Source organism: Canis lupus, chromosome 24, assembly GCF_003254725.2.
Source record: "Canis lupus dingo isolate Sandy chromosome 24, ASM325472v2, whole genome shotgun sequence".
Classification (NCBI taxonomy): domain Eukaryota; kingdom Metazoa; phylum Chordata; class Mammalia; order Carnivora; family Canidae; genus Canis; species Canis lupus.
The window spans coordinates 44,125,213-44,136,221 of record NC_064266.1 but is presented as its reverse complement, the minus strand read 5'-3'; the positions used below and the strand labels follow the sequence as shown (position 1 = coordinate 44,136,221).

Below are 11,009 nucleotides of genomic sequence, written 5' to 3'. Positions count from 1 at the left end.
GCTCACCCTTCCGCCCACGCCCGCTCCCCCCCACTGTGGCCTGTGCCTCCTCAGCCTCCCCAGGTCTTCTCCAAGCCTCTGCTCAGGCTCCGCCCCTGACCCGGGGCACCTCACGAGCCTCCTCCAAGAAGCCCTCCTTCCACCCCCAGGCTGCACCAACAGCCCTCCTGGTCACGGAGGGTGCCTTCTGCTGCAGGGCAGCCCCCCCCCCATACCTCTGCCTCTTCTGTTTATCACTTCACCTGTTGCCGGGTTCTCGGTACATCATTCTGGAAGGATTAATGATGCACACCTGGAGCAAGCGTGGTTGCATTCATTCCTCCTGGCCCCTGACGGCAACCGATTCTTAAATTTCCCCGCACTAAATACCACTCAGATCCCAACAGTTCTGAGCATTCCTGCCAGTGAAGGAAAAAAAGAAATCACATACCAATGACTGAGGGACCCAGGAGGGCTTATAATGGCCTGAATAACAGGTAACCGATCGGCTCAAGCTTTGAGATACTTAAGAATTCATATAAAAGAATTTAGGGATTTAGAGAATATGTATCTTCTGGGGCAGGGGGGGAATCAACTCTTCTGACAATTTCTATAAATCAAATCCTATTACTTGGAGGAACAGTGCAAATTCAAAGATGTGCTTCCATGAGAAACGTTTAGTGCAAATAGGAGCTGGTGGCTAGTTCAGGGCAAACTTGGGAGACTTGGAGGCTGTGTCTCATGCCTTGTGTGAGTTGAGGGTTTAAAAAACTTTTACATAGATTCTTCCGGTTGGACCGCTGGATAAAGCAATGAGGTAGGCAGGCTGGGATCATCACACCCATTTTATAAACGAAGAAACTGAGGCCTGGCTTAAGGTTAGGTCCCTCGGTGATTTGGTGGCAAAGCCAGCTCTCTGGATGCAGCCGGCCCTCCTGTGGGCCTTCACGGCCCACGGCCTGGCAGGATGCACCAGGCCCTGCCCATCCTGCAGCTGGTTCTGCTCACAGCTCCGTGGACTCCCCTTCCCTTCCTCCACCCCAATCCCAGGAGCGCCCAGCACTCCTGCCTCCATGGCTCCCAGCTCCTGGAACTCCTCCCTCTGGGCCTGCAGCACCTCGTTGGGCACCGGTCCACGGGCGGGTCCTGCTTGGGCCTCCCCTGGACCCCAGCAGCCACTGCTATGCTGCTTCATGGCCTGCGGGGGCAGGGGGGTAGCGGGGATTAGTGCCAATGCTACTGGTTCATCAAAGTCAAAATTCCCGAAAATGAGTTTAGTGAAAACAAGAGGCTCTTGGGTTTTCTCAGATTGGATGTGATCAAACCCACTCAAAATACTGGGCTTCCCTTTGCTCTTCAGTGGAGCCTCTGCCCTTGTCCCTGCCCTGGGTGGTCTCGGACCCCTGCTGCAAAAGAAACAAAGGGAGGGAGAAAACAGGGAAAGGAGGAGGAAGAAAATGAAGAAACCCAGGTCTCCTGACACTTCCAACCCCCAAGATGTCCTCATTGTCCTCAAGGCTTAAAACCATTGCAATTGATGGAGAAGATCAAACAAAATGTGGTCACTTGTGGCTGCTAATTCTCGAGAACTGTAAGCAACAAAGCAAAATGACCATCTGAAGGGCTGAGAAGGTCAACCAGTAGCTGCTCTGTCCCCGGACTCCTGCTCTAGCACTTATGTGCCCTGTGGTGCCACCAAGGTGAGTGGGACAGTGCCAGGAGAAGGAGCCAAGTCTCTCCCCAGATTTCTCTCTTTCCGACTCTCTTGAATTGTTTATCTTCCTCAGAAGGTCCCCAAATCCCGCTCCTTCCTTAAAATTCAAGCAGCCCCACGTTCACCTCCCTCCATAATTGACTTTGGATGGATTCTACTTCCTGGACTATAACTCCCTCCATCCTCTCCAGAGGTCCATGAAAAGTCGATGTGTAACCATGCATATAACACCGGCGAGAAAAACCCACAAATCAGAGCAAACTTCTAGATTTTTTTTTTATTATGCATTTGACAGTATTTTCTGAGTGTTAGCACAACGAATGAACTTCTCTCCAAGACACCATCTTGCCACAGAGCCAAACACTGCATGTGCGTTTTAAAAATGTGATTCAAGCTCTAAGGAATAGGAGTTTGGATCCAGAACACAACTTGAAATCTATGCGCAGCGGCTTTACTTTGAACAGGTCCACATAAAGGAGTTGAAGTAAAGAAGTCAAGTCTCACAATAAATAATTGCTTCTCTAAACTGTACACAATCCTGCCAGCAAACCAGCCCCTTCGGTTTCCTCATGGTCGATCCTCACTTTTAGACCTATAATAACTTAACATTTGGTCAAGGCCAACGCTTGGTCACCCACCACCTCAAATTTCTCTGCGTGGTGACCCGGGCATGCCTCAAATGCGGGTTCTTGCCTCTCTGCCAGCGGGGGGGCAGGGGGCGGGGGGCAGGGGGGTCTCAGGGAGGTGGCCTGTCCCCAGCGGTGACGGGGCCACGGCTTCGCTCCGTCAGATATGCACCATAATCTTGCGCTGGCCGTAAAAGCACAGCTGAAACAGATCGTGAACTGCCGGGCATTACAATCCCCAGTGATTGCCAATTATATAGATAAATAGGAATTTACATAATTTACAAAGAGTTTGCATTTGTGGCTTATTTTGAAGCCATTCCCCAAAGATCCACATTTATTCATGAAAGCAAATATTCGCCCAAATAGCCTGGAGCTGCAGCTGGCTGCCTTTACTGCAGCTCCCCGGGAACAAGGCCTGGGGTCCCCTGGCCTCACTGTCCACGACGACCACAGAAAGCCAGTCCCCGAACGGGCACAGGTTCCCAGCCGCCTGCCCTGGGTTCAAGGCCCACGGATTCTCATTTACTCCTTTCCTGGGCACAACCATCAAGGTTTCTTTTTTCTCTTTTTCTCTCTCTTTTTCAGGTGACATTCTTCCAGTGGGAGCCACGCACAGCTGAAAATCCCTGTCGACATCCTAGAAGCTTCAAAGTCCTCAACTCCCCTGTAGCTATGATCGGCTTCCAGAATCGCCGGCGGGCGCCCTCAGCACTCACCGCGTGCCCGTCGTGTGTAGGGACGCGGATGTCGCGTGCCCGTGCTCCCGCTCCGTCGGTTACACCGGGGACACGTGTTCGCATTTGCAACGTGAGCTTGGACCCAAGTATTCTCCAGGAGAAGCCGACAGCCAGCCAGTGGCTTTCCACCGGGCCGAGCCGCTCCAGAAACAATTTCCTGCCTGAAACCCGAGCCGTGGGCGTCAGGCTTCGGGGCACATCTGGGATCATTTTACCCATTAGAGAAACCGGGGCGTTGGGACCGGGGCATTCTTGGGGTCGGGGTGGATTGTTAAGTGACCCTCCGGGTGGGTTTTTCTCGCTGCTGCCCACCCTGGGGCCCAACTGATTCCTTGTCCTCTGGGAGGTGGGAACGGGAAGCGGGAAGGAGCAGGGCCTGAGGGACCCCGAGATGGGGTGCTGTAGGCCTGCTTCAGCAGGGGTTCCTGACACAGCAGAGAGGCCAGCAGGGTGCCAGGGAGGCCGGGGGGCGGGGGCCGGGGGGCGCTGCCGGGCAAGCGTTTGGTGCTGGAGGCCTAGGGCCTGCTCCCTCCATCTGTCCTTGGCTTCAACCTGACTTGGAGAAAGGGGCGCAAGACAAAAGGGGATGTTATGCCGCAGGGTTCTTCCCACCTGAAAAAGGTGACTCCCCCGCTCCCTCTCCAGCCCCATTCCCTGCTTCGTGCTGAGCCTTCTCACCCTGGCGCCTCTGGGCAATTTCAGAGCCTGCCACCCGCCCAGGAAGGTGTGAATAAGTCACACGGGTAGACGCCACTGCTGGGAGCTGCCCCGCAGCCTGGTCACATCTTTGATTATCGCAAGCTCGGGGTGGGGGCAGCTTCCACTCTGAGAACGGGAGACTAGAAATTACTCACTTGAGTCTCGCAAGAAGGTAGAGACCATGACTTATAAGAAAAAGACTTTTCTTCCCAAATAAAGTTCCTACAGGAGCTTTATGTGAATTGTAAAGACCTGGAAGGACAACCTTTCCAGGCCCCGAAAGGACACCTGTGCTACCTTCCTCGTCCTTTGGACGTTCAACGGAACAGTAACAGCAGCGACAGTGAAAGCAGCCTCATGCTTTTTCTGTGCAGGGCTCTCTTGCCTGTCTTGGACGTACCCAGCACAGTCCTACCACAATAAGTCCTTTGCCCTTATTGTTCTCCCTGCCTGAAATCTCCTCCCCTTCTTCAGCCCCCTGCCTCACACCCGGACTTCCTGCAGGTCCCAAAGCCAAGGACACCTGTTCAGTGAGACCACCCTGTCCACCCAGTCCCCAACAGCAACCACCGCCTGCACGTCCTATCCTGACCCTGCCCTCCTGTTCTCCTTCATGCATCTCACTCTACCGTTGTATGCACAGGGGCCCCCTCTTACATGTGGTTTCAGTTGCGGCCCAGAAGCAGACGTCCCTGCTTCTGACCCAGTGTCAGAAGGTCCCTAGTGGCCTCACACTGTGTCACAGGCCTGTGTATCCAGCTCCCTCATCGCTTCACGCAGTACTTTATCGTGTCCCCTCATCACCAGGAGGGTGAGCACAGACCAAGATGTTTTGAGAGACACAGAGAGACCACATTCATGTAACTTTTATTACAGTAGATTGTGATGCTTCTTCTAGTTGATTATGGGTTATTGTCACTCCTTCCTGTGCCCAATTTATAAATCAAACTTTCCCATAGGTGTGTCCGTGGAGGAGAAAACACAGTCCAGACAGAGCTCGATGGTGCCCGTGGTCCCAGGTGTCCACCACAGGCCGTGGATCAGGGGACGACTGCATCTGTCTGCTGTCAGCTTTCCCTCTGTTTAAATTCTGCAAAGACAGACCTATCGCCTTTTCCCCGTTGTGTACCCGACTTCTAGAACAGTGCCCAGCGCGACGCAGGTGCATGACGCATCTTTGCTGAATGAATGCATGAGTGGATGAATAAATGATGCAAAGGATGGATGGCTTTAATCACATCCCGCCCTCGCTGAGAGGAGTGTGGGTTTGGGGCGAGAAGAGAGAAAAAGGAGAAAGACCAAAAAGGCAAGGCAGGGACCAGCTGGAGCCTGGCTCGTGCTCTCCTGGGGTCTCTCTCGGCCGCCTCACCCGCCCCCTCCTCTCCATTTGTATTATGGATGCTGACGGATCTCTCTGGATGCCTGGAAGCCACTGCCACCAATTTGGAAAGCCTCCTGTATACTGAGCATGGTTTAATCTTCCCTTGATCAGTCCCTGTAGGGACCCAAGCCACCTCCAGGCTATTATTATGGACATAAATTACCATCCCATTGCAGATGTGTAGGCGAGCCATTAATAACAATTTCTGATTGATAGAATGACAAATAAACCCAGTTTGGCTGCAGGAAACCCTCAGAATCTCTCCTACAAAGAAGACAAGCGAGTTAAAAAAAATAACACCAGTGGGGGGACATGGGGGGCTCGCTGCCAAGCCAAGCTGCTATAATTCACTTCTGTCCAGAATCAGCTGCTGAAAAGAATAAATGATTTCTTTTTTTTGTGGAACGACCACATGTTGCTTCCAGAAAAAGTGACATCTGGGCCCAGGTAGATGAGCCAGGGGTGGGGTGGGGTCGGGTGGTCTCTAAGCAGTAGTGGCCAGCTAGCTGTGTCTGGGCCCAGCAAAATGCAGAGCCAGGTGTCACTGCTCTAAAGCTACAAGGGATGCAAGGGGTCAACTGGCCAGGGGAAGGGCAATGACAGTGACTGTCCTAGCCTCAGCCTGCTTTGTCCCCAGAGACAATCTACCCAACGCCCAGTCCCCTGTGATGCAGCGTCCCATGCATGCCAGGACTCCCGCTGGCTGACCTCTCAGACTACATGCCACCCTCACATCCTCCATGTCCCCAAGGGTGTGATGCCTCAGAAGGAAGTTTCACCTCGTTGGACGCAGCCCCCCGTTGCCACGGCTGGCTGGCTCTTCCTCTTTGTCAGGATTTGTTGCTGTCCTTGAATTCCTGTGGGGAGAGAGCTGGTTTTAATGAATCAACCTGCATTTCCATGTGGCTGGTTTTTCAGTGTCAAACTAGGACTTCCTCTTCCCCACCCACGAGCACATTAGCAGCATTCCCCAAGGACCACGTCTCAGGCAGTTTCCTAGGGTTGAGCACACAGTGGGTGGATTTTGACCAAAGCACAATGTCAACTTGTTCCTCAGTTATTCATCAGATGTTAGGAAGCCAAGAAGAAATGAGGTTGGCACTGGGGTTTCCAACAGCAGTCCTGGGTCCCTGACCACGATGGCACCTGCCCATTGAGTGAATGCCAATGTGAATGGCCTCTCTGGGTCAAGCCTGGAGAGGGGTCTTCCAAATTGGGGAGTGCTCATTTATTCAGGTCTGCACAGACTCACAAACTTCTCTTCAGCAGCCAGAGTAGGCTACAGGGTCTCAAACTCAAGGGCCCCTGGGGTCCCCAAAGTAAGATGACAGGTAACGCAGGTGAACGCATGCAGCATGTCTCCCTCAGATGTGAGTGGCACCCGCCTCGGTTCCAGCCTCTACTGGCCAGGAGGGGACGTGGGGCCCCATAAGACCAGATGGTCCCATTTGCTGTTTTTGAAGAAGCTAAAAATACACATTTGGCAGGGGTGGGTAATTCTTCAATTTTTAAATGTTGGCAACTTATTCAAATTTTGGCAAAGTGCTGGGCCGTCCAGAAGTGTGTCTGGAGACCAGACACAGCCGCGGCCACGTTGTGGGCTCCGTTCTGAAAGGCAGCAAGGAGACTGCACACAGTGCCCACCTACCCTCCTGGAGCTGAGGGTGCATAGGTGCTGCGGGGAGGCCTGCAGGACCACAGCAGCCAGGGCCTGCCAAGCCCCACCAGACCCCGTGCCCCACCCCACACCCTGCACCCCTGCCCACGACCCACGCAGCAGACTGCCGGGCTGCAGATCTGCCGGGAGATGAGCGTCCTACCTCCTGACAGCCAGGGTGCGGGTGCAGAAGTGCAAGCAGGCGCTGTCCTGGCTCTGCACACAAGCGCAGCGCTGTGTCCACTTGGAGGGCTGTGGGCTCTGCGGGAACAGCCCCGTGGACCTCCTGCCGCGGAAGCTCCCCCTGTAGTTGGACAGTCCATAGGGCACAGTCTGTCTGCAAAGGACAGAGCAGCGTCAGGGCTGCATGTGGACAAGCCCGCCTGGCCTCCCCACTCAGGGGGCATCTCCACAGAGCTGGCCGCGGCTGGGAGACCCTGGCCGCCACAGGAGTGATGGGGTGCAGCCACACTTCCAGAACTGGCGTCCACATGCTCCCCCAGGCTTTGGGCTTTAGGAAGCCTCTGCAGGCAATCTTAAGCCCTGTTTTCCCCAAGCACCCCAAAGTGCCCTGGAGCCGAGGGGCCAGAGAGGTGGAGAGCTGTGGGGGAGGAAAGGTGGGCACTGCCCTGGGCCCACCCTCTCACATGTCCAGGGTGCCCCCTTCTGGGCAGTTCTAGGGTGTCTCCCTGTTCCTGAGCCCTGTGCAAGGACAGCCGGATGACCCACATGCTGGTGCCCCACGCCTGGGTCTGCCCTCCGTACCCGGAAGAGGCCTGCCCAGCCCCCAGCCCAAGGCCCGCCGGCCGCACCCTGTCAGCTCAAGGCCCAGTGTCTTCTGTGCGCACGTCGCCTCGCCTCGCTGTCTGCTCTGACGGGAATACACAAATGCAATTACAGACGTGTCCTGGCCCCAACGCCGTTTCTTAGAAAACACAAACATCAGAGGACCCCCTGCGCCCTGTAAGACACAGCCAAGGACAGAACTGGCCTTGGGAAAAGGCTTATTTAAAAAGTCTTATTAAAAAGTCTAAAGCTGTTTACCAATCTCATTTATGGTTGGAGCGGGGAGGAGGGTGATGGTGTCATTTGGAACCATTAACATTTGTCTCTTTCTTATGCTCATGTGCATCCAAACCATCGCTCTCCAGAGAAGGAAGAAGACTGCCCGGAGGCAGTGTGGTGGAAAAAGTTAAAAGCATATACTTAATTCATTAGCACTATTGAACAGGACTGGGGGACAAATTGCTAATTACCAGAGGAAATTCTGTGGCCAAAAGTTACTGTTCCAATAGGGCCTGGTTTTCCAAGATGAACCACCTTGGTTTCTGTGAGCCCCATGGAGTATCACCAATCATCCGCCTCAAAGGGGATTCTGACATCCTTTCTGCGTTTTCAAAATAAAATAAAATTGAATTTACTTTAATTCGAAACACACTATGGAGCCCTTTTAGGGTGGTGGGGGCCGAGTGGCGGTGGGGGGGCAACTCTCCGTGACCTGATGCTCTGAACCAACTTCCCCTTGCTGGGTTGGAGGCCAGAACAAGGGGCATCGCAACCCCGTTTCCTTTCTCATGCTCTGCGTTGTGGTGGGTTCCTACCCGATCAGTAGAAGGTGGGCTCTTCCTGCCCTTGAGGAAGGCCTGGAGTTGAACAGTCTGTGCCCCCAAGATGGGGAAAGGAAGCAGGGTCTGGTCTTGTTCTGAGCTGAACATGTGCTGACACCCCATTTCTTCTCAGGAACAGGGCCAGGGGCGGGCACATGGGGACAAGACATATACAGACACTGCTATAAGGCAGGATTTGGCTAAAGGTGTATTTGTCCAGTAACTGGGCTGCATTAGACCTCAAAGCGTTGACATTAAACCCAGTCCCCATTTCTTGGTGAAAATTACACACAGGAATAACCAAGCTCCCATTTTTCCATCAACAGCAAGACCTGCAATTTTGAAATTGCTGTCAGCTGATTGTGCATTTGTGTGTGCAGAGCCACTCGACTTCAGTGAAAACACTCCAGAGTGTTTTAACTAAGGAAAGGAGGCAACGAGGTATTTGTTAATAGAGAAATGCGAAGGCTTTCTCAGCAGCCAAGTGCAAAGAGCTCGTATGCAAATGAGCCCTCATGATTTTCAAAGAGTGTTTACTTTACAGAGAGACACAGCACCCCGTCCTCTTCCCCACAGGAAGGATGAGAAACCCCTGCTACAAGCCCTGGGCATCCAAGTGTGGTCTCCCATGGGCTGACTTCTGCCGGGGTTGGGGGAAGGACAGAAGCTGAGCAACTGGAAGGTTTAGAAGGTGCCCGAGACCGCAAAGAGCCAGGTCCAATGGAGGCCCATCTTCCATGGGTCAACGTTTTTAGTATATGTGCTGCCAAAGCGAACACAGTGGTTCAAAGTTTTTAAATCAATCTGATAAGCTCTTAAATAAGACAGTTCTATCTTTCTACCTGAACAAATATAGCTTTAAAACACCTTGGAAGTCCAACCTTGAATTTAGAATCTTGGGTCTCCTTGGAGTGTTGCAATGTGGCCATTCCAAGGAGGTTTGGCACCCTCTCTTCCACCCTACGCTGTCCTACACCAAGGGGGCCTCATCCACCCCTTGGCCACCCTGAGGGCTTTAGATGTTCCTGGAGCCCTGTCCTATCCCTTGGTGTCAGACTCTGGAACATACCTACTTGCACAGGCCCTGGGAGTGGGCTTGGGGACATTTGGGTAAAGGATTCCAGGATCCTGATTACCTGGAGCACGTTCTAGAAGGGGCTTTAATCCCATGGAGTGGGAGACATGGCCAGAAGAAGGTCAGACATAGCCGTCGAACCCACACAGCCCAGGACAGGGGACTACACTGTTTAGACTTAAATGCGGCTCACCAGCTCCTCAAGAGTAGAAGGCTGGTCTTCTTTTGTACCTGCCATGGACCCAGCACGAGACTGAGCCAATGAAGGCTGTTGACTGAGGAGCTGGTAGTAATTGTGAGATAATCTAGTCTGGTAAGACTGGATTCTTTCTAACCTGTAAAGTTCAACAGCCACAAAATTCATTACAAAGAAATCTCCAACATTTGCCGAGCATATCATACATATATACATATACATATATATGTCTCTAGCATTAGTCTAAGTGTGATGGGGATATAGAAAGGTCTTCAGGATTCATGTCCTACTCCTGGGGTAGGAAACCAGGTGGAAGAAACATTACAAGCCAATATATATAGGTATGTGCAAGGTACACAGAGCACAGAGAAAGGTTAGTTGGTGATTCCATTATTGGGTTGTCAAGCCCTTATGTGATGGTCACTCCACCCTCTCGACAGCTTTCTGATCAACAAAAGGGCTGTTGGCCAGACTGATGCGCCTCACTGCATGTAAAATAGTTAGCAAAGGGCTACCGGTAAATTAATGATAGCTCTTGTTGTTGCTTATGTGGCCTGGGAATTCAAGTGAGTTGTCATCAGGCAGAAAAATCCCACCTACTCGGCCTGCACTTGAGATGTGTGACCAAGTAATAAAGGAGCCAGAGTGCCATATGGCACAACAATGCCATTCTCTGCCACGCTTCCTCCTGGCTGCTCTGTCCATCTGCACGGCCCATCTAAGAAGCACTTGGACTTCATTTGTCTTGGTGCCCTTTCTCATGTTTTAATGTTTCTTCAACAGTGAGTTGGAAGGACCTAATGGTGGAACCACAAAAATGAAGTCCAATTGGCTGAGAACCTTTGATCAGCATACTCTCCAACCAACTGGTGTAGCTACTATTGAACAGGAGGGCTTGGAGAATGCGATTCTTTATAAAAAGTAGGCAGCTCTTCCATCTGCTCATGTTTCAGTTGTAACACAGAGCTCCATACAAAAGAGAAGCAGATGAGAAGATCAATCCAAATGCTCTTAGACAAAACAAAATAGTCTTCCAGCATACCTACATATGCGACGTCTAGCGTTATGTGTCTCTGTGTAATAAATTGTCCCTCAACCTACGTACATTCATTATTGATCAGTGATGGTGATGCCAGAGTCTTATTTATCACAGTGTTCCTTATTTACCGCTTTTCCCAAATGTCATATATAAATGTTATTAAATATTAAACTTCCAAATCCCCCATATTCATTCTTCATCTGTATATCGCACTGAAAGCACTTGATTTCTCTCAGCAAGAAGTTTTTAAATAAGGAAAGTTGGCTTTTTTTTTTTTTTTTTTAGATTTTGTTTTT

General features: G+C 51.9%; 1 protein-coding gene across 6 annotated transcripts in view; it reads right to left on the bottom strand.

Annotated features, from left to right (window-relative positions):
- Window positions 1-1,955: 1,955 nt before the first annotated feature.
- Window positions 1,956-11,009, bottom strand: part of EDN3 (endothelin 3) — a 30,211-nt gene continuing 21,157 nt past the window's right edge. For 4 of the 6 annotated variants that reach the window (XM_025470570.3, XM_025470571.3, XM_035705812.2 and 1 more), the window contains 3 exons: window positions 6,960-7,133; window positions 5,919-5,996; window positions 1,956-3,611 (listed from right to left, as the gene is read on the bottom strand). In XM_025470570.3, coding sequence (XP_025326355.1) covers window positions 3,575-3,611; window positions 5,919-5,996; window positions 6,960-7,133 — 289 coding nt within the window. In that variant the 3' untranslated portion in view covers window positions 1,956-3,574. Of the gene's footprint in view, window positions 3,612-4,606; window positions 5,510-5,918; window positions 5,997-6,959; window positions 7,134-11,009 lie in introns of those variants that run through there. The other 2 variants (XM_025470569.3, XM_035705810.2) reach the window with 2 other exon arrangements.